The sequence below is a fragment of the Numenius arquata genome, chromosome 9 (genome assembly GCF_964106895.1).
Source record: "Numenius arquata chromosome 9, bNumArq3.hap1.1, whole genome shotgun sequence".
Classification (NCBI taxonomy): Eukaryota; Metazoa; Chordata; class Aves; order Charadriiformes; family Scolopacidae; genus Numenius; species Numenius arquata.
In genome coordinates this window covers 46,990,870-47,014,778 of record NC_133584.1, presented here as the reverse complement: position 1 = coordinate 47,014,778, position 23,909 = coordinate 46,990,870, and the positions used below count along the sequence as shown (strand labels likewise).

At 41.2% G+C, this 23,909-nt stretch overlaps 1 protein-coding gene across 2 annotated transcripts in view; it reads right to left on the bottom strand.

Annotated features, from left to right (window-relative positions):
- The window catches only part of LPIN1 (lipin 1), an 80,056-nt gene that overhangs the window by 30,685 nt on the left and 25,462 nt on the right, over window positions 1-23,909 (bottom strand). The window contains exons 3-8 of one of the 2 annotated variants that reach the window (XM_074154073.1): window positions 9,138-9,338; window positions 7,736-7,831; window positions 6,452-6,786; window positions 5,948-6,067; window positions 5,359-5,466; window positions 210-339 (exon numbers count right to left, since the gene is read on the bottom strand). In XM_074154073.1, the coding sequence (XP_074010174.1) occupies window positions 210-339; window positions 5,359-5,466; window positions 5,948-6,067; window positions 6,452-6,786; window positions 7,736-7,831; window positions 9,138-9,338 (990 nt within the window). Of the gene's footprint in view, window positions 1-209; window positions 340-5,358; window positions 5,467-5,947; window positions 6,068-6,451; window positions 6,787-7,735; window positions 7,832-9,137; window positions 9,339-17,992; window positions 18,044-23,909 lie in introns of those variants that run through there. The other variant, XM_074154074.1, reaches the window with a different exon arrangement.

Genomic DNA, 23,909 nt, shown 5'->3' with positions numbered 1-23,909 from the left:
CTGCAGGGAGGTTGGACTAGATGACCTTTAAAGGTCCCTTCCACACCAACACATTCTATGATTCTATGCAATTCTCTTACATAAAATGCTGCAATTTTATGTAAAAACAGGATAAATTCCCTCTTCAGCAGTCTGCAATAGAATAAGCACATGTGCCCCATTAAAGCACAATAGATGCTAGCAGGAATTAAATAAATTACATTGGATACCTTTGCAGCCTGGGGTAGCTCTCCCCATGCCCAGTGCATGTGGGGATTATTCTTCAGTCCACTTCTGTCTGTAGGTTTACTGACTAATTCTGAGTCACTCTGAGGAGTAGGTGGGCGTGAACCTGATAGGCTGAAGAAAAACAAACAAAAAATATTACAAAACCAAAGTAACCACAATGCAATAAGCACTTTCCAAACGGACATCCACCAACCCAAAGCACTGAAGATCTAAATAATCATTAGCCAACTGAAAGTGTAAAAGTATGGAAAAACAGTTTAAACAGTTCGGGATCCTCTTAGACTGGCATTCGGAGGTCTCATCTATTTTTTAGTAAGTGCTTTCACAGAAGTAGGATTTGAGAAGCTGAAAGAGAAGGAACAAGACCACTGCACCCGAACATTTCAGGAGAATTTTTGTTTTTCTGTGTAGAAAAAAGAATGGGGATGGTACTAGCAGCAGTAGATGAATAGAAGTTTTTCACATCCATTTTCATAATGGATGTGAAGTGTAGAAATTACTCACTCGAATCAACAAGACACTTTATTCTGACTAAGTAATAAATTACTGTAAGGAATCCAGTTGATTACTTCCTTCTACTAACTTGTTCAGTTCTACCCTTGAGTATATGTTTATAGGGAAACTAGCAGAAAAGCTACACAAAGAATTTGAGCCCTTCCAGTTCAAATATTTAACTGTTTTGCTGACCAGTAAATATAAAATATTTCATAACTAATTAGTAAATTACCAGTTTGTAGAATATTTTTTAAGTAGTGAAGTCAATAATGTGATGTCAAATCAGACATTAATAAGTAATGACTCACTAATTTCAAGGACAAAAGGAAAATTTCTGATTATCTACTTTTCCTTTCTGCATTCACAAGTCATAGAATTTCACCCAGAACCCCATGAACAAAGCCCATTGTTTTTTCTCTCAGCCATAGTATGTCTTTAGTATACTCATGCAATCCTGACTTAAAACTACAAGCAACAAAAGAATCCACGACATTCCTGAATCAAAGGTCCAAACTGAGTTACCCTCACTCTCAAAACCAAAATGCTTCCTACATTTAGTATAAATTCTTCATGTTTGATTTATTCTTTACCTTCTGGATAAAAGTGAATAACCAAACCAGATTTGCTCTTTCACAGAATCACAGAGTCACAGAATTGTAGGGGTTGGAAGGGACCTTGGGAGATCATCTAGTCCAACCCCCTTGCCAAAGCAGGGTCACCTAGAGCAGGTTACACAGGCACACATCCAGGCAGGTTTTGATTATCTCCAGAGAAGTAGAATTCACAGCCTCTCTGGGCAGCCCGTTATAGTGCTCTGTTCAATGTAAGGCAGTTTTGTAGAGCTGGCTGGTAGGGAATTCATTGGTCACAGGAAAAAATTACTTTCCACTAACACAAAGCAGCATTTAAACATCCGTGAATTTCACATCTGAAAAAATAGCAACCTAATTATCTACACTATTCCTTGTTTTCATCTATGTTACAGTAAGATACACTTTGAATGTGGGCAAACACTATGACTTCTTAGCCACAGATAATTACATTATCTAACTAAACTATAAAAATTATAAGCAATACCACTGTGGAAGATCCATTTTAGTCTTAAGAATTTCAAATTTTTATTAATCTCTAGGGTATAACCTACCCTTTGACAGACAAAGGAATCAATATAATGTGATTTTTAAAAGTATTTTCAAGCTCTAAGGATTCAAGAAATGCCTGGTAGAATTTTCAGCAACTCCTACATCTTCCACTGACAAGTTTGTAGGATTTGCAGTATTTTCCATGCATATGGGGCCCACTGAAACCTTGGAAATCAGGAGCCTGGGCACTTTAGAAAATCTCAGCAGGCAATAATGCTTCTACTGCTGCTTTAAGCCCCAAACATCTAGATTTAAGGAAGTGCTGTCACTGCACAAGTTAATCTTTGCACTATATACATGTTAACCTTCAAAATACATACTGTTAACTTAGAAAAATCTCCAGTCTGGGCTTTAGGGTATGTTCAGCCCAGGTTCACTTACCCAGCCAGACGACCTCAGAGAATAAAGGTATTGCGTCAGTTTGGGCATTTTTTCAGTGAGAAAACTGATTGAGGGCAGAGGGAGGAGAACCTTGCCTTTCCCATGACTTTCCCTGAAAATACAGTTCCCTTGTACACACAGCTGAATGGGGAAGAATCCCAGGCTGTTACTCAGCACCAAGAATCATGATGTATATTCCCAGACATACACGTGCAAGTGCCAGAAATATGGCACTTGCATATGTGTGTACGTTAAAACCGGCAAAGTTCTGCTCTGAGAATGTTCTTGCTGCAAAAAGCCACCCAATGATCCATGCATGCGTCTGAGTTATTGGCTCAGAGTAGATATAGCTACAAGTATAACCATGGTAAATTAGGAACAGGATTAGCAACTGATGCCCAAAATATTACCACTCTCCTAAAACAAAGTACACAAATACACACTATCTACTTAACTTTTGACACAAGCACAATGGAGACATATTAATTCTCATTCTATAAATACTGATTTTTTACACAATAAAATATAAGGATTTAGTAGTAACAAAATGTTAGATCTTCAGAATTCTTTTCAGTTGATTTCTCCTTGTAGATTAGTGTAGAAATGCTAATATAACCTCAGGGCAGACGAGAATTATCATTGCAATGTCATCTTAATTTAAAAGGCCCAAGACCAAATCAGATTGCAAACATGCATCCAAAAGGCGAACTGGGGGTAAATGAATTTGCTTGTATAAAAGGATACTAAAGCATTCTCATTCCTTATATCATCTGGAACATAACTGGTATTTTCTGTGCCACCAACAAACTTTAATACAGGGTTGGTGGCCTCCTGATGAGAGCTGGTTTTCCATTACAGAGAAATACCTTTACTTTTTTCTTCATAAACCATATTGTTGTTTAACACTCAATACCTACTCTCTCCAACTAATATCCTTCTGTAACAGCAACAATAATCTCTGTAGTTTACGGACGCAGATGGCAATTATGCCTACTACAGTCCTGTTTGTATACTTCCTGTTTGTATGGTTCTGCTTCCATATGTAATGCCAGATGTCGTCTCCTTTACTCGCACTGGGACTATTTTGGCTGCTATTCACTTCATACTATTGCCACCAAAGTAAAATGAGACTGAAGACTAATAAAGCTCCCAGTCATATTCCTTAATTATTTTTTTTTTAGCGTGGCTAGGTCAAATTAAATCCTGAATTAAAGTTACACTTCCACTAGGGGTCAATAAGACTGAATATCAAGATCATGTAGATTTGTAACCCAGTGTCAGTATCCTGTAAATGCATCCATGGATCAGACTCAAAATGGGTTCCTTATTCCTTATACCACCAAGACATTTGTCTTGGGCTGAAATATGCCTTGTAATTGCACTGTCCTTAGGCACTGACCCAACACAGCTGAAATTCCCTTGCCTTACACATATTGCTGAGATATCACAGATCAAACTAGAGCTACCCATCCTGCCAGGACTGCACAAGAAGAAAGGGAAACTTCAGTTCAGTCCTTTAGATCAGTATATCTGATGCACATCCTGTAAATGCTGAGTATTTGTGTCACAGTCCTATGCATTCTTTAACAGCTATGATGGCACTTAATGTAATACAATGTGAAAGAATAAGGAGCGTGGCCTTTAGTCGGCAATTCTGATCCATGCTGATCTTCGCAGTGTTTCCCACTGAAAGCAGAAAGAGCCCTGAAAAAGCAGCAGTGTGACCTGAGAAAAAGTTCTGTCGACTGAGGCCAAATAAACCAGGAAAAGACAGTCAGAAGGAGAGAGGCCTACCTCATCTCCATGTCACAACAATAGCTGAGAGCCTCTGAACCTCCTTTGAGGCAGCCATAATAGAGTTTCTTATTTCACATAGAGGAAAAGAGTTGCAGACACAGAGAGCCTTTCTCACACAAGTTACTGCAGCACTTCATCTGTATACCTAGACTGCAGGACAAGTGAACTCCAGAGCAAAGTCCATGCAGCCACCCAGCCACCCAGAGCACATCACTGCTCCATCCCAACCTGTGCAGCTGCCCTTCCTTCCCATGAAAAACACTGAGAAGAGCCTTGAATGTCCCAGAATCTCACCTTGACTTGGTGCTGCAACATGCTCAGGTTACAGAAGCTGGGAAAACCTCAAGATTATCAGTTTCAACAGAGCCTCACACACCTCATATGGCATCTATGTTGAGATAAGCAATGAGCAATTTTGCCTGATTTATTACTCATAGCTTCCTAACCATTAATGAAGAATTGTAGAGGTCATATTCAAATACCTACTTTAAATTTTTTATCTGAGTTACTGTGACTTCTTTCCACTGACTTAATGGAGACAAAGTGCCTGGCTGCAGAATCTTGAGACATCTCAAATTTAAGATATCATAAAAAGTGTTTGTATTTCCTTTTAACTCTGTAGAAAAGAGTCCACAGTCAGAAGAATTCTACACTACAGCAAAGGCTTATGTCTGGGTCTCCTAAACCTTAGACAAGATGCCTTATCTACTGTGTCATCTTTATAAAATGCTCCCCCACTGCAATCCAACATAAAGTCTTCCCCGCCCCCAAACCAGGGAACAAAGGAAGACAAGTTCTGTTTTGATACCGGGTTCCTCGCATCACAAGTTTTGCACTCCTTATTGCTTACCTAATCTCTGAGGCCTTTGTTTTGCTTTTATTTTTGCAATCCATGCACAAGCAAACAACTCAGGAAAACAATGGGATAAAAATGTCATTAAAATATACACTAACTGTAAAAAGCCACATGGAAATGTCAATCTTCAGAGGAATGTAAGTTTCCACTAGCTAAATTCTTCCTTTTTTTTTTTAATCATCTTGATCAACTTCAATTTTAACCCAGGTCTTCATTGCCCTGATTTTATATTAGCCATTCCCATTCAATGGATGATTTATCAAAGTAACTTATAATGCCCACAAAGAAGCAAGCAGAGGAAGTGGTTTTCAGCGTTACTTTCTTCCAAAGTGTCTGGGTTAGCAATAAGTGCAGTTATAAGTTCAACAAAGTTCACATACTATTAATGTGTTGAAGGTGTATTAGTGTGTTAAAAGAATTAAAGAGCAGCCCAGAAAAGAGGGAGGACAACTGTTCTACCTGTCCGGAGGAGAAAAGTGAGAAGATTGTTGAGGACAAGAGTTAGATAGGCCTCCATCAGCTGGAACAGTGAGGAGAGAGGACTGCCCTGCACAATCTATAGGCTTACTGGAAAGCACAGCATGTTGGTAGAAAGAAAAACAGTGCGTCATTATTCACAAGTGCTGATTAACATAAGCTCTTTGTGCATTAGCTACATGAATGCTGAATTTCCATCTACAGTTTTCAAAATCCAGAATACTGCAATCAGGAAACAAACAGAACATACAGTTCAAAAAGCCATCGAAGGGGCTTGACACATGCTATCACCAGACTGGTGAAGCTGATCGCATTAAGCTTTACAGTCAGTGGAGAGAGTTTCTTCCAGAATGCAATTCAAAACATTTAAATTAAGCCCTTGCTCTCCCCTCTGACGCTTAACTACAGAGGCAGTATATAGAGACCACCTGATTGCAACTATAGAAAGCATTCAGCTAGTAGTTGACAGTGACCGTGTTTGATACCAAAATTTTTAGTAAGACTTCATATAGCACTAGCATGTAAGAAATCAAACCAAAGTTACTTAGAATTGTACTATCAGAAAAAGTACCTTTGAAGAGGTGACCATTCTCCATCTGAATGAGGGTAAGATGCAGACTGAGAAAATGTAGAAACTGCAGGAGCCTTTATGTCAGATAAGTCATCAATAAACACATCCGGAACAGGGACCCTAGGCATAGGGAAAGATGTGACATTTAAAAACCATACTTGATTACTGAACTGTCATATACTTCAGATAACAAAAAAAACCACCCTACTGCAGAGGAGAATTAATATAACCTGAATTAAAAGGAGATAGAGAAATGTTATCTGATTCACACCTTCTAGTTCACAGCATGATGGAGGATTGTTCTTAAACTTTCAATGTTATTTCAATTATTTTTGTTAGTAACATTTTCAATAGCTTTCTAGTCTAAAGGTTTTTCTTAAGAGATGTTCAAAACCATGACAACCATATGTACTGACTTAGACAGAAATTACTGTGAGAAGGTATGGAATGGAACATTAATCCAGCATTAGGTTTCCATTATAGATCTCAATTCCACTGTGATACCTTGAATTGTCCAATGGTTCTTTTTCTTCCTCTGAGCTAATCTCTATAGGAAACATGTCTTCATCTTCTGACGTGTCTCCATTGTCTTCTCTTTTTAAGCTGTCTATTTTATGGGTAGACTTCCTCCTCTTTTTCCTCCTTTTTTTCACAGAGCTACAGACTGGAGATGTTTCAATAGCAGTCTGGGATCCATGGGCTTGGGGTGGTACTTGTGAGGATGCACCTGTGTCCAGGTTTCTTATCCTGTCTATAGAGTTCCTCTTCAGCTGAGCTTCCATTAAAGCAGTTCCCTCAGACAGAATAGGAGATGTGGAGAGATGATAAGGAATTACCTCCTGAGAAAGAAAAAAAATGCAAACCATGCAACATATTAGTTCCTCTGCCAGTCACAAATCTGGTTCTAAAATATATGCACAATTGCCAAAATTCAGGTGACAGATAGTAGTCAGATAGGTCAGTGGTTTATAACTAGGTCACAAAAACAACATCTTAATCAATCATATATACACATCTCTAGACATTCATGGAAGTATTACTAGCAATTTTCAGTCACCAAATAACTGTTACCACACAGAAGATTTACTGCACATGCACACACCTCTCACCTGAAACTAGTAGTATCATACTCAATAAGAATTTGAAAACTGGACTCTGGACTGGGACAAAAATTATTTGGGCTATCTGAAGAAAAGTGCCTGTAAAAAGCTTTTCCTATGTTACATTACATGTGGACTATTCAAAACCAGTGTGACCATAACTTATGTAGACTAGTATTTAATCACACAGCTCAAGAGCAGACCTTCTCATTTAAATAGAATTCCACATGAATAATAGTTGCAAGATCACGTCTTTGGTTAATACCAGAATTACTGTGTGCACAGATGTTTACAGGACACGTGCATTTTTACTGGCAGTCTGCTGACTGCATTTGTTCAACATAAAGATTTTTGCAAAAAAACAAAGGTCCATGGATACATTAACCTCTGTTATGCACATCTTCGGAGAATGTGAACTGTATACGTGTTATTTCTGTTCACACACTGGTGTGCACATAAAATCTGATTATTTTTTAGGTATGTGATTACTTGTTTAGATTTTTTCAATCTCAGCAACTCAAAAAATGAAGCAACTGCAGAAAATTTCCATTGCAGAAAATTTTCCAGAAATTTTCAAAACTATAAAATGGGTAAAGGTATGTTTTTCAACAAAATTCCTAAACTCAAAATGGACACTGAAGAGCAGATACTCAATTTTTAACAAACTAAAATTAGTTTTGACTCTTACCTGATCATTATCCATCTCTTGCACAAAAAAGGCCTCTCCATTGTCTCCTAGTTTCATGTGCAAATCTACAGCCTCTCCATTAATTTCTATGTCAACCTGGAAGAAAATAAATATATTCTCAAATGAAGAGAAAGTTATTTTAGGTACACGGTTCCTGTTCAGCTATCCCTCCCCTGTCACTGGGCAAATGCTTCCCAGGGAAGTGTAGGAAACCTTACAATAAACATAAAATTATGAACTTCTCTGTTTCTCTCCCCCTTCATAAGGCCATCAATTGCCAGAATGTTTTTCTAACTCGTTCAACCTATTGCTGGCTTGCTCCACTACTCAGGAAGGTTTGCTGTTATATAAAGTCCTGAATCTTTTTAAATGTAATTCTGAACGCTTCACTCACCACACAAATCTTTTTGCTCTTTTGATTTATAGCCTAATCATGCATTGTGCAAGAAGTACTCCCACATGCAAATTTTAATATAATGTCTTTCAAATTCATTAACCAGGCTTCTCTTTACACTATGAGAAGCACAAATAAGAAAAATTGTCCATGTCTTCCACACATTCATCTCACCGCTATGCAGTCCCAACTATTTCCATTTCTTCTCAGGAGAATCTTTCTCTGCCTATAACCAACCTTGCCACAAACTCCATTTTTACTGATGGTTTGGGGCTGTTTTTGGAGACTTGGACAAGCCTACATTTATGTTATATTTCAGGACACAGTATATTATTGGCACAGTAACATTTTCAACTTTTACCCATGCTAAATCTTGGTATTCTTTGCTAATTCACATCACCATTGAATAATGTCCATGGTGACATTAGCATCTTTCTGCTGAACAATTATAGCTATGTTAGAACCTAGACTATATGTAGTTACAAATTATTTCCTAACACAATCTGTGGTGCATTACTCACTGGCAACTTCGCATCTGATACCATATTGCAAGGTCATTCAGCTTGGTTACATTTATCGAAAGATCCTCACTGCTTTTTCTAGCTTCAATTAAACTCAACACTCTGTTATCTGAAAATACTACTTCATGATTAACTCTCTTTTTTTAACTATCAATGAAGATGTTAAACAAAAGGGTCTTAATTCACAGGCACTAATGAAATCTATTATAAACCCAAATCAGCACATTCAAAATTTTGCTCTATTGAAAATAAATGTTCCAAATTTCATGGTTTGTTTTGTTTTTATTATAGTCAATGTCTTAAAAATTATGCTTTGAAATGCAATAATCAGTAACAACCATTTTAATTGAATCTAGCCTCAGTTTGGGCACTTTGTAAAGAGTGTCTAAAGAAAACCTTGACTAGCATACCACAGAACATTCAGTAACTTTCATACCATTAGAATTACCCCACAGACAGAACACATTAAAATTGTTTATTTTCTTACCACTTTCTCCCTAGAACGTAGGACTCCCATTTTCCCAAAGCGTACATGGAAAGGGGAACACTGAAGATTTCCATCTGGCTGACGTACAACAATTATATCTATACATCCTGACAATGTGGCTGGGTTTAGTCCCTTATAGAGCTCCTTCACAGTTACAAACACTTGCCCTGCTAACTGTCCAACGTAATTCATGGTTTGGACCTGAAAGGCAAAAGATAGAACAAATAAGATTTTGATCCCTGCTTTATATTTTAGAGACATTTGACAGACTGAGACTCCAGCAGTGGGCTATTCTTCTGTTTCACAAATTAACAACTTTACATAGAATCGTGATTTCCCACCTGATTTATTTACAGCTGACGTGTTCGTAGAGAGCTATTAAAAGACAAAAGCAAAGGAGACCTTGTAAGTCAGAGAATTGTAACAACTTTCAAAAGTTTGTAAAATCAGTTGCATTCAAAACCACTGTCAGACTTTTACACTCTGCCGCTCATAAATGTCTCCAATTATCTCCGAAGAGAAAAGCATTGCTTCCAAAATAACATCTCTTCCTGTCACTTACTGTGCCCTGAACAACAAATATACTTTTCTCATGTACTTCTACAGGCTTTTAAGGTCTGGGAAAGTAAATGGCTTTAAGCAGATCTAATTTTCCACTACTCTGAAGTCAAAGGCTATTTTCCCACTTTACAGAGATTTCTCCCATTAAAAGATTATTATAATGCATATGCACGATAGATATGCATTAGGGTTTGACAAGCAACCTTCAATCCAGAGCACATGAACTTTAGAGTGCTTCCTAATGCAACTTTACCATTTTTGTTTTAAAACAGCCTTTTAGCATCAGCAGGTTTATTAAAAATTAGGCATGTGTTGATGGCTGAAGTGTTTGGCTTTATTTCCCCTGCTCCTGGATTTATTTAGTATTTAGCATTTAGCTTCCTGCTTCTCCTCTGTTAATGCAGATTCTGTTTACGCTCCCTTAATACACTTAGTACCCTAGACAGGACAGCATGCATACTTGGACATACTCAAAAAATCAAGGACTCTCAAAGTATGAATGAGTTTAAGCAGATACTTTCCTGAACAGTAGAGATTTTAAGGACTTCCAATGTTTATTGTTTTCAGTATTTTTCCAACACCTCTTAGAGATTCTAAGATATTGATTTCACAGAAGTCTTTGTATAAAGCATATGCCTCAGGAAGTTCCTTTCTAGGCTGGACTACACCACCTGAACATCATTGCTAAGCTGGACTACATCACCCGGACATCAATAAAAGAGACACTTGCAGGGCAGGCAGCAGTAGAACTCCCATTGATGGTGATGAGAACACAACTGAGCTCAGAGTCTGAGAGACAGTCACTGCACTGAGCTGCGCGGCATGTTGTTAACCAGCATCATCTGCTACAACAGAGACTCTCTTTCAGCTGTGTTCTTTCATAAACAACAAAAAGATGTGTGAAATGCTGTAAAAATAGTTCCAATTTTTAAATTTGATTTATACTTAGAAACAAAAAACTATTAAAAGAATCCAGTGAAAGCATTACAGTAAAAAAACTGAAAGTTAGGAAACGCTCTAATTTAAGCCGGTCTTTTCATGCAAAGTAGTTCTAATTAACTGAAGATCATCTGTGGGTTTTTTCTGAAAGTCCTTCTATATAGGATGGACTGAAGCTTTGCTTTCTTCTCTGTTTCTATTGCAATACATGGGTATCGGGATACAGACCATGCTCCGAAGGAAGAATTATTTATGTTCTTTTGGACTTTGTGATAATCATCACTCATTGCCCCTGAAAAGTGATGATGGTCTCCCCATCTGACAACTGGGGAGCTGAATCATGAAAAGATCAAGATTAAAACTAGACACTAACTTTGGAAACAAACTGACTTTTTTGAAGTATTTAGTATACAAGATGTTAACGAATGAATGAACAATCCTGTTTGGAGAAACATTTTTGCACATCCCTCAATTCAGGCATCTAGAAAATGCCACCTACTGAAAAGACAACACACAAAAACCTCGTGGCAGAAAGGCCAAATATATTCAGTTCTCCAGCATTCACCTAGTATTAGAACTTCTGGGCTCCTATTATACATTGCCACACCCTATGTTGTGTCACGGAACAACAGGTTGGAACAGACCTCTAGAGGTCACCTGGTCCAAAAGTCCACCCAAAGGAGGGCCAACTTGGACCAGGTTTCCCACAACCTTGGTCCCATTGAGCTCTCAACATCTTCAAGGATGGAGATTTCTCAGCCTCCCTGCACTCATGTTCCTATGTTTGCCTGTCCTCACAGAGAAAATTTTCTTCCCAATATCTAATCTGAACTTCCCTTGTTGCAACTTGTACCTGTTGCCTCTTGTCCTGTCACTGTGCACCTGTTCTGGCTCTGTTTCCCCTATACCCTCCAAGAGGTAAATAAATTCCCTGAAGACTGAACAAAACTAGCTCTCCCAGCCTCTCCTTTTAAGTCATAAACTCTCAGCCCCCTACTTATCTTGGTGTCCATCATCTGAACTCTTTAAAAAGTTGGCACCGCACAGGCACAGACGTAAGTTCAGAAGTGAGCCTCCAAGGTGACAGACACAAACTTAAAATTATCACTTCGCTTTGGAAAAATATTTCAGTTTCTGCTGGGGATTTTCCTAACCTAAAGAACAGTAAGAAACACATTTCTTACTGAGTTAAGATTAAATTTAAAGATGGCTACAATTAGACTCAAAATTACATGGTGTAGTTCACTCCAGTTAATGCTTACTCTGCTGAAGCAACAAAATTTCTAGGTGCAAAACAGCCAGAACTTCCTTGGTGGGGAAGGAGTTGCTGGGCCAGTACATACACCCCACTGTTCAGAAGAGTTATGGGCAAACAATCCAAATATTAGGACTCACACATCCTCTTGACAAGTTACACCAGCAGGTCTCCTGCTGAACAGAGAATTTTGCCACTCTTCTGGTTCACAACAAATCTGAGCTGCACTGCCTGCCCTGTCTTAGGACACAGTGATTATTTTTATACTTGTGAATTAAAAAAGTTAGACACCATCCTCGAGCTCTGAGGCCAACTGGCACAGCACAGCTTGCTTCCATACAGTGAAAATCTCTTATCCCTTAAAAAGAATGTGCCACATTCAAACTGTCAGCTGGTAATGGACATTCCTTTGAAGCTGGGCTGAACCTGGCCTGTGCAATAAAATCACAGAGGAATTAAAAGACAGACTGGCAGACTAATCACTTAAACCCCACTTCCTCAGGAAACCAGACAAAAATAGCTTTATATTTCAAATGTAGGGAACAAAAGATGCTGTAGTTAAAATGGGGGAGAGTTCAGAAATTGGACTCTGATGGTTGTAGGCCCTCTACCCTAACTTTTATACACGCCAACCAAAGCTGAGATTGTTTGGAGACTGAGGACTGTAAGTTTAAAGTCAGTCCATACTATATCAGTACTCCAGGAAACCAGCATTCCTCAAACCCCAGAGAGACTGCATGTGGGTTTGGAGCAACGTTTTACTCTGGCCGCTCCAAGAAGTCTTTCACTTACTAACCAGGCAGCAGAAACTTCAGCAGTAAATGTTAGCTTACGTCACGGGTTAAACCCCCAGTGCCTGCCTGTTAATTATACTGATTTTAGTAAAACACTTGTTCTCATGCCGTGCTAGTGGACATAGCATAGGATATTTTTTGTTGCTGGGAAAATTCAGGATCCTTTTGATCTAAGCTTGCAGCAAGTGAGAACGTTCTGTACTGCTTCTGTCAGGATTTTCAAATGGCTTGAGTTTTGTTCTTTGCCAGGAGACACTCCACAGCTCTATATTATGCATCTATTATGAAATTAAAAGTATTTTCTTGTCTAATTTTTAATGTCAATTTAACTAGCATCACCTGCCAGGAAGCTCAGAAAATTTCCAACTCTTTTGATTGTTAAAGACAGCAGTCATTTTTCAGAATTTATGATCTCATGGAAAAATAAGTGAAAAATAAATAGCTAGGTGTTCCCTTACTACTTAATTGATTTATTAACTTAGCAAAGATTGACCTAACAAAGTTAATTCTTTAAAGTCCTGCCCTGCTGGATGCCACAGTAAGATCAAACGCAACATCGCTAGATAATCCACTTCTTTCATACAGGTACGCCAGACTATGTCCTAATTCCACTGAAAAAGCTAGTAATTGTACCCTTTGTGGCCTGTTTTTTACAGCCGAGCTCTTCCCTATAACATGCCATCTTTTTTTACCATACTTTCGAAAATAATAAAACACTGGAAGTCAGAGGAACTAAAGGCCTTTTTTTTCCTTTTGCAAGACCCAGTGTCTCCTCAGGTGCCTCAACACAATGAATAACAGGTTAGATATCCACACACATCCAAATTACTTAGGGATGAAAGTGCTCTAAAGACAGTTTTTGGAAAAAAAAAACCAATATGATTTAAGTAGCATGCTGTAAGGGTAATTAGAACTGGAACACTCTTACTCTGGAAGATATGAAATCTCCAGTACAGAAAATTTTGAAGAGCAGGACAAACAGCTGTTGGGACTGGTTTAGGAACAGGCAATTGTAATCTTTGGGACGGAGACTGTCACTGTGCCTGTGTCCAAAGCAGTAAACCCAGCCACATCACATCACAGACCTGACGATTACAATTTGGTCATCCATACTGAATTTATCTAAATTACAAAATCTGCTTCTGGTACACTTTAGGCACAGGCCAATAAGCACTCTCCCAACAACTCGCAGGCACAGCCAATGAGATAAGATGGACCGGGGACTACTCCCATAGCCAGTTTAGAAGTAGTCACCTTCTTTTAAAGGTTAAGAAAGCTTCATAGAATAGATGTGGACAGATGGTGCTAGCTGGTCTGGCCACTAAGAACGGACTTTGGCACTGTTTCATTCACTAGCAGGGATGTAACATTTAGGTCTCTTTCAGCCCCCTTCTACAGGTTCTACAGTTATGACTGTGCACTGGTTTTTTAGGCCAGGAGAGGAAGATTTGCAGCAATGGTAAACATAACACAAACCAAATGCTTAGCACAAAGAAAAACAACACATACAGACACACCTTTTGGTTATGCTTTTAATACCTGATGTCATGATGAGACCCTGGTCCACAACTGAAGTGATGAGCATAAGCACAAAACACTTGACTTTCCTAAGAACTTCTCCACACAACTTGTGAAATGGTGAAAGGGAGCCAAAAATTGATGGGCCAGTGTTCAGGTAAAATAAATCGCTGCAGCTCTGCTGCTGACACTGAGATTATGACAATTTTACAAACCTGATCCATCTGGTCCCCTGATCGGCCCTTGGCTTCCGTTTTGAAGATGTAAAGCTTGAGAGAGACCAGACTATATTTGGGAACCAGACTGTGAGCCCTTCAAGAGAACTATTCCTCATTTACAAAAAAGTAAGTGACAACATTTCAAAGACTACTAGGTAAGTGTTTACTGCCACTCTTTTATTACGTATCAAATATTTATTTTCTTGACTCTGAAGCAATACAGTTTTCTTTGCAGTAACATCAACTCCCTCTATAGCAATTAATGGAATTTTACTATTGACACATTCTTTACCATGAAAAACAGTATCAGAGGTTATGTTCTAAAAAAGATTTATGATAAAAATGTAGAGAAGAGAAGGAAATGCTTCAGATGAAGATTCCATAGATGGATTTTCTTTTTTCAAACTTAAGCTGAGCCCTTTGTGTCTGTACCACAATCATAGCAATGATGACTTCTTAACTACCAAAGCTCATAATAACTGTCATTCCATTATTTTTAAAAGAGGTACTTCTCTTTATCAGTAAATGGTAAACACATTGTAAAGTCACTAATGCTGTGTGATATCACATTCAAAACTCTTAATATTTTAACTCATTCAGGTTAGAAACTGGAGACCTGGACACATGACTTGGAAGTGGGCCATAAGCAGCCACGACCTTTGATTTGGACAAGTTGTTGAGGGAGAACTCCAGAGCACTCTACTGAGCAGAGTGATTCTGGTTGTTCTGTAAATAGGAGGGCAAACTCTGTCCAAACCTGATTATGTGCATATTTTTTCCAGACTTCCCCATAGTCACAGCAGCAAGGGACAGACCACATTCCTGCAGGTGATTTGAAAATACATCTGGTCAGTCGGGAGACAGGTGCAATTCACCTGTATGTCCCATATCAGAAAGCAACACACAGCATGAGGCTGGCTCTTCACCAGAGTATAAGCACTTTGTTTCCTGCCAGCCAAATCTCCAGAATATTTTAGGGTTGGTTAGCGTTTAATTCATTAGGAACTATTTGAATCCTATATCAAATTGGCCAAGGCCAGTGCCAAAAACTGTGACTTCTTATAATGGCCAGAGAGTCAAACGGATCAAATGTCAAACATCTTCAAAGCTGCCAGTCCCTTCCAGAACCCACTCACCCACACTCACTCACAGATACAGACTTTGACTATGAGATGACTATTCACTTGGTTCTGGTACTGCACTATCTTTCAAATAGTTGAAACATTACTTAGTCCAATACTTCACAAAGTCCCTGTAAAGGACAAAATATTTTCTTGAGAGTAGCTGAAATCAAAACTTCAAATTGAAGACTCAAAACTTGCTTGTAATGAATCCTCATGTTCAAACGAAGAGAGGACTGACCTACAGTCTCACAGTCAGGGTCTCAGACTGGCACTCAAGAGTCCAAGAGAAATATTTCATGGCCAGTTGAAGTGTACAACCATGGACCCCACACCAACCTCCTCACCGTCCATTCCCAACCCTCCCAAATCTTGCCTTTGTGTCAGCACTGAAAACTAACACCACTAAAGCCATACAAAAATAAATTCCAGCTGGATCAATGGGAAGATCTGACTCACCACATACCCACGCAATTGTTAGTATCAACTAAAGAGAGAAGCTGAGAAAGAGTTGGTGGTGGGTAGTACGAGGGACACCTCTTTTGGTATTTTAGGTAATCTTGAAATCATATCTTAAGACTGTCTCCTCCTTTCCCAGAGATCTCCTGGGAGACCTACCATATTTCTCTTGGTTGCTCTGTGCCTCAGTTCCCCAGCTGTACCTTCCTCAAAGAGCCATTTTGAGGGAACATAGACAAGGGCTGACATCCCTTTGGACTGACACTGCATAAATAAGATTAAACTTTACAACAAACTGAAAAGTACAAACTGATGCCTGAAACCAAGAACTTTTGAAATAACTGGAGAATATATGGCAGATCATGTACTGTGCTGCCCTGTGCTACTGTTCTGATGTCAGAGGAGGAATATAAATCAGAGCAGAAGCATCAGTAGCTCTACTCCATGCTGATACTCATGTGACTTGGCATCCTTTCTTTCAGTGGGACTGGAAAACAAATTTGTTTGTTATAAATTTACATTTTCCACATTTTCAGAGTTTAAAGTAAGCTCTTACTGTATTTCAACTGGTTTTGATGATTGCTGTGTATATGTGTGTTCATAGAGAAACAAATGTGTGCATCTGCGCATCCTCAGGTATGGAAAAGGGCCAAAGACTAAAACTTGCCCAACCCCCTTACAAAGAGACCACGCTGAGTCAGGTAAGAAGATACTATCAGGAGGTCTGTGTTAGTGAATTGGAGCTATCAGAAAAGCAGAAAGTGTCTAAAACCATTAGAAGCTATTTTCATGGCTTTATGCCTAAAGTAATAAAATAATTATGTTGAGTCTTTCACATCTTATCTCCTTCAGTGTCTCCCTGCTTTTTTTCCAGTTCTCTTCATGGAATTAGGCTCATTTTACTGTAATAGCAGTACATCCATCTGACTTCTAACTGGGTACACTGATGACAGCAAAACCTAATCTATGTACACTAAACATTTGTCAGTATTTGTTTCTCAACACAGCAGAGACACAAATAAAGCCACCCAGAAAATAAAATAAACAAACCATTCCAAAACGCCCTCCAGACTGTGAACCAAACCAGAGGTCAATAGATCTATCGAGGTCAATGACTTTACATGTGAAAGGAAAAAGGAACTGCTCATTAGTCTGCAATATCAATGCTGAGATCCTGTTATTACTACTGGCCTCTACACAATTCCTATTTTTGACAGAGATAACAAAAATATTGCATAGTCTTGTCTCCTCCCCACTCTCCACTAAATACATTCTCTTTTACCTTCTCTTCTGGAAGGTAGAGGAGAAACAGTAATAGAAAAACTAACAGCTGTTCGGGGTGGGGAGAAAATCACATCAAAGAAACCTGAAATATCTGAAAGTTTAGTTTCTTATGTAGCAAGTGCACTGCTGCCAGCCATGCTCTGCTTTGCCATTAAATCCCTCTGGCCTGTTATCGCTTTCATTATTCCATCTCAGGGAAAGTATTAGAGAAGCAGTGGCCCTAACGCAGCAATTTGCATCAGCAGTTGCCAGCCGAAGGGAGGCAAAATCTCCTCTCTAACGTAGAAGGGGAAGTAGCACACAGAGGGGCGCTGGGCCTGACAAGCTCACCCAGCCCGGGAGAAGTAGGGACCCCACACCGACACCTCCCCGCCGCTGCCCAGCGCTGGGTACCCCCCTCTGAAGACAAGCCGGGAGAGCAGCAGATTCCTCCTTTCCCTCTAACCCCCTGCACAAAGCACTGTCAAGGCCAGACGAACCCCACAGCCCCGCCGCTCGCTGTCACTCCCAAAAGCCAGACTACTCGACAAGGAAAAAGCAGTCAGCACCGGCGGGATGCCCAGGCCGGAGGGACCCGCTGCCTCCAGCGGCTCCAACGCTCGGCGGGCCAAGCCCGGCCTTCCCCGCCCAGCTCGGGGCCGGGGAGCGGAGCTCCCCTTCCTCCCTCTCCTCCGGCGCAGCGGCCGCCCGGAGCCCCGGCACCCACCTCGGCCTCCCGCAGGCTCCGCTCGCTGCCGCCTTTGTGCGCGCCGCCCGCCGCGGCGACGGGGACTCGCCCGGCTGTCCGGCGGTGCCGCCCCGGAGGAGGGACCGCAGCACCCGGGTAAGGCGCGATGGGGCGGGGCGGGCGCCACGGACGGGGGCTGGAGCCGTCCCTGCCTGACCCGCCTCCTGCCGGGGCACGGCGGTGGCGTACCGCATCGGCGGCACACCAGCCCCCGCCTCCCGACCGCCGGGGGAAGCCGGGCAGAGCCGCCACCGCCTCCCGGAGCACCACCGGAGCTGAGAGCGGGCTGGTCGCGGAACGGCCCCGGCGGCGGTTGGGCCCCGCGCGGCGGCGGTTGGGCCCCGCGGCCTGACGGCCTGAGTCAGCGCGGGGAGACGGGGCGCTGAGGTGATCCCGCGGCCGGCTGGGGCCGCGGAGCCTCTCACAGAAATACCAGCTGTTTTTCACCAGCTCGTTTCAGTCGCTGTCAAAAATGTTTTAACAAAGAAGGCACCTTCATTCACGTTTGTAGATGAGAAAACCAGTGGGCAAGGGAATCGTTCAGCCCAGGCTGCTGGGCAGGTCCTTGACAGGCAGCGACCGAAGCTAGGATTCCCAGAGCACAACGCTTATGGCCACAGGAAGCGCTTCTTCTAGTATCATACGCTTTATATCTGTAAATAAATGCGATGAAATAAGGTTTTTCCACCAGACAGTGGTTCCTTTCCATTAAAATGATAATTGTACCCTACTTTTACACAGAGTGCCTTACACAAATAAATAGGGAAGTGGATGTCTGTGATAAAAATTGATGTAGGAATCTTCCAGGCTTTTCCCAGTCTGTCTGCAGAAGGCAGTGCTAAGAGGGCTGTGCTAAGTGCAAAACAAATGAGCAGGAAACAAGAGTAATGCAGAAAAAAAAAGGACAAAGAATATGCACAAAATAAGGATCAAAGTTCATCAACTGAAGACGAGCCTGTTAATTTTAGGCTTAAAAACAAGTTTTTCAGAGCTGGATTTTGTGCATCTACATGTTCTAGTTCCCAAAACATACATGCAGCTGAAGCTTGGGAAGAGTTCCTTGTCAAGTAATTAGTGCTTAAACCTCCCATTTTCTGTTAACTTTCCGGTTATACTGTAAAACAATCTCAGTGGAATCTCCTCTAGGTCATCACGCGATTGTAATCTTTCCAACTGTTTTTTTTTCGGCACTTCTTCCCCCTGTAGCTGTGTTAACTGTCTCCACGTTGGCCAGTCTCTGCACAGCGCCCAGCTACGGCAGAGCCACTGGCTGACGGGCCTGGTGCACCCTCACAGACTCCAGCCCCTGCTTCGTGTTCTCCTCCGCTCCCAGGTACACAGCTACGCTAATGAGTTCACCTCGGCTTTCGAACAGAGAAGTCAGTGAAGACGGTTTCTGCCCGGGCACAACAAACAAGGGTGTTTACTTAATTCCAAAGAGAAAACAATATGCAACTGAGCCCAGAAATGCCTGCAGTTTCGTTCCCAGGCATATCATATCTAACCCTTTGTCAGTGGGCAGTCAGCAGGCAATGAGACGTGCCGATAAATAATCCCATCCCTCGTGAAAATACAAGAAGCCGTGTCTGTGCTGGCTGTGGATCCTGACCAGTGCTCTGCCCACCACATTCGTGTAGAATACGATCCCGTATTGTGTTCTCTCTGAGGGGGTGGTATCCTCCAGCCATCAGCATCCCAGACTGCTCTAACATACTGTTCCGTTACGGTCTTTCACTACTGTACTGAAATAAAAACATGATCATAACACACTGAATCAGAACCGCTGTCTTTTCACAGCCTCAACAACACCCACCCTTCTCTGCTGCTTTCAGACATCCAGAAGCTAGAGCCTCAGCTTTGGAAGTACTGTATTATGTTTAGTTATTTATCACGTCCAACCATCTGCCGTTTGACGTGAAATAACCCACAGAATAGTGCTCTACATTTTTAATGGTTCCATGTGCAAGGTCATGTTTTCTCTTCCTATGGCGCAGTGTAAATATAGCCATGATACACACAAAATGCTGTGGAAAGTGCCAAATGCTTGCACAGCAACAGTAAGCTCCCGTTAACAGCAGGGCTTCATCCCTCTGTGCTTTTTCATTCTGCTGTTGCTGATGGTGTGACCACGGTGCCGGGCAGTGTTCCTCAGATTGCTTCTCTGGATCAACCTCTGCCAACTGATTCTAAAATCCTTACTGCTGCACTTCAGCTCATAACTATTCTCACCAGTTACATCTATATAGAGGACCAAGCACCAGTACATAATCTTCCATACCATCCAAGCCTTAGCATGGTCAAGGATGTGGTTTTGGCTCAGCCCAGTGCAGAGTTTGGAGGACAGTATGGTCAGGGACGGTTCCTCAAAAGTAATCTGGAATTACCCCACAAAACTAGATGGCTGGGGGAGTACGGTCAGGAGGCATCCTCTGCCCTTGCAAGAGAATGGTCCCTGGTGGTGTCATTTCCACACACTCAGGAATGATGAAGTTCTCAACTATTGGCGTTTTCTTTCTGTAACATTTCCCCCTTGACAGGTTTCTTTCTGGAGGCGTTGTGTTGGGCAACACCAGTTTATTTCCCAAGGTTTGAATTAAAATTGTCCACAAATTTTGAAGGACCCTCTCATGGAAGCTTTTTCTTTCCTCTCCTTCGCTGGTCTGTTTATATCTGTCCATTATTACCTAACTCGTGATTTCTGTCCCAAAGAGCTTATGGTTTACGTATTCACTCTGTGTTTGTACAGTTCTGGCACAGTGGTCTTCTAGCCTATGAACTGGGCTCATCATCACTATGAAAATACAAGTTAAGAGGAAAATTGAGCTGTGTAGTCTTTTGTAAATTAATTAAAATGGCTTTAAAAAAAAAATCAAATCTGCAAGCAGAGTAGAACTTAGTAAAACTCAAGAACAGATTCCTAGAGAGCAGTACGTAAGTTCATGCAGGGAAAAAAAAAAAAGGCTTGGAACACTAGATTTTCCTGGCAAGTATGTTGCCAGGGAGCAAAATAACCACTCAAACCAAAAAGTTAATTATTTAATGCATTATCTGTAATGTCTGGCATTTCCCCCACTAAAACTGGAGTTCATGTTCAGGCACATAGTACCTGAGCCATGAATGACTGCAGTTGTTAATGCATGCACACAGTGCATCTAAAATGATTCAGAAAACAGAAAAGTTCAACCTAATGAAGTTCAACAAGGGCAAGTGTAGGGTGCTGCACCTGGGGAGGAATAACCCCATACGTTGGTAGAGGTTAGGGGCTGACCTGCTGGAGATCAGCTCTGCAAAGAGAGAGACCTGGGAGTCCTGGTGGGCAAGTTGACCATGAGCCATCAAAGTGCCCTTGTGGCCAAGAAGACCAATGGTCTCCTGGGGTGCCTTAAAAAGAGTGTGACCAGTAGGTCAAGGGAGGTCGTCCACCCCCTTTACTCTGCCCTGGTGAGGCCGCATCTGGAGTACTGTGTCCAGTTCTGGGCTCATCAGTTCAAGAAGGACAGGGAACTACTGGAGAGAGTCCAGTAGAGGGCTACAAAGATGATTAAGGGAATGGAGCACCTCTCTTACGAGGAAAGACTGAGAGATCTGGGTCTGTTTAGCCTGGAGAAGAGAAGACGGAGAGGGAATCTCATCAACGCTTATAAATATCTAAGGGGCAGGTGTCAAGAGGATGGGGTCAGACTTTTTTCGGTGGTGCCTGGTGACAGGACAAGGCACAACAGGCACAAACTGGAACACAGGAAATTCCATCTCAACATGAGGAGAAACTTCTTTACTTTGAGGGTGCCAGAGCACTGGAAGAGGCTGACCAGAGAGGTCGTGGAGTCTCCTTCTCTGGAGATATTCAAAACCCTCTTGGATGCATTCCTCTCCAGCCTAGGTGAACCTGCTTTGGCAGGGGGGTTGGACTAGATGATCTCCGAAGGTCCCTTCCAACCCCTCCCATTCTGTGATTCTGTGAAAGTTGAGCTTTTAGCTTTTAATTTATAATGAAATCATAAGTAAGGATGGCTTTGGATTCTGGTGCTGACATTCTCTATATTATCATTAAACTCAGAGTAGCTCAGGCAGTAAAAATTAATTGATCTAGTTTTATTCCAGTGTAAACATCAGAAAGTAGTCGGACTCTGATTCTGTAATTACCTAATTAAATGTCCCACCATCACAACAAAGGAACAGTTCTCCTAACATAAGTAGATACTTTTATATAGTACCTACAGTCACCTGTGGTAATCTGCTGAATTCTCTTTCTGGTTCACTTTATTTTTTCCCTCTTTTTTTTCTTTTCCTTCAAGTCCAATTATCTAGTACTTCATTTTGTCCTTCATTTGAAGGCACAGTAGTGCTGGTTGTTTTAGGGTGTAAATCCTGACATTTAATCTGTCTCTTGGTGCTTGATTTATTTTGAGAACTTTTTTTTTAAAAGTAGAAGTTGTTTAGTTGCAGACATTTCCAAAACATTTGGACCTCTAGACTTTAACTAGTTTTGTCTGTCCTGCTGGTTTTGCTTTGCCTCTGTTCCTGGGATCAACTTTTCCTGCTGTATCAGGTGCTTGAAGACCTCAGTAGTAAACAACTTATTTTGAACAGAGAAAGAATGCTGTCCTTGTTCAACATAAAGCTGCACAGGACAAACTTTATTCCATATGAAACCGTCTTGCTTTTGTCAGTGTGTTTGATCTGTCACATTTTGGCAGATGCTTCTGGCCATCCACCAGCCCCCCAGTCTGTCCCACCTGAGCTCCTTGCCATTTGCCAGCTTTAGCTTTTGGATTTTGCTTTCCGTAGGGTGACAGTCCCCGAGTGTTGCAATTGTCTAGCGTGCTAGCCGATGCACTTCTGACATCAGTTGTTCGCTTCCTTCTGTGGCCTCACAGTCAAGAGGTGAGATGATGACATCATCCTCAGGAGGACTGTGATGTCATCAGAAGTACCGTAAAGTTTAAGTAAGTCATCAATGAGGCAGGGGAGTGACAGGTGAAAAGGGAAACTGGGAGGATTATTTTGTCAAATGATCAAATGTGGGATTGAGATTTTCCAGGAACTGCTGCAGCTGGAATTAGAGGCCGGGCAGGAGGCACAAGCCATGTACCAAAATGCTCCTCTGGAAGCACGCTACACGCTACATGCTACACGCTACACGCACGATAACAAACTTATCAGCTCATGCCGTCAGGATTTGTGTTGCATAACCAAACTTGGTTTTGAACCAAGTACTTTCAGACTTGGTTTTGTGACATATACGCTGTTTTCCCCCACCCCCACTGAAAATATAGTCCCAAGAAGGGGATCTGTAGCCAACAAACTACCAGACAAGGTTTTTTTCCTTCTCAGAATATAACAAGTCTTGATGATGAAAATTCTCAAAAGAGTCTTTCTTTTTCCTCTAGATCCACATCCAGCCTTGCAAAACCATGAAAACCTCAATGCTTCCTTTATATCCTAGGAGCTCGTTCCACAGTCAGAACTCAGTTCTCTGCTACAAAATACTTGGCCGCTGAGAAACAGAGGCATCTATTGACTCCTATGATCCAAACATGTCCAGAGCAAAAGAGGGTAGGAATATTTAAATTAGGAACAAGAGGGTCTGAATATATCAAACCTACTGGAAATCCACTTGTACCAGTCCAATCTCATCAGAAAGTAATTTAGCTCCAAATCTGTAAATAACCAAGCTTGAGCTCTCTAAACATAATCTTAGAAAGCTTAGAAAATCTTGAGCCCTGATAAAGCAGAGCAGTCACAGTGTATGAGATTAAGGACATAATAGTGAAATCATCAACAGTTTCTTTCTTCAGCCAAAACCCAGAATTCCTGCGTAGGCATGTTCAAACACAGACCTGTGCCCTGCTCAGGCAAAATACATACTGGTGTTTAAATGCACACACATATAAGA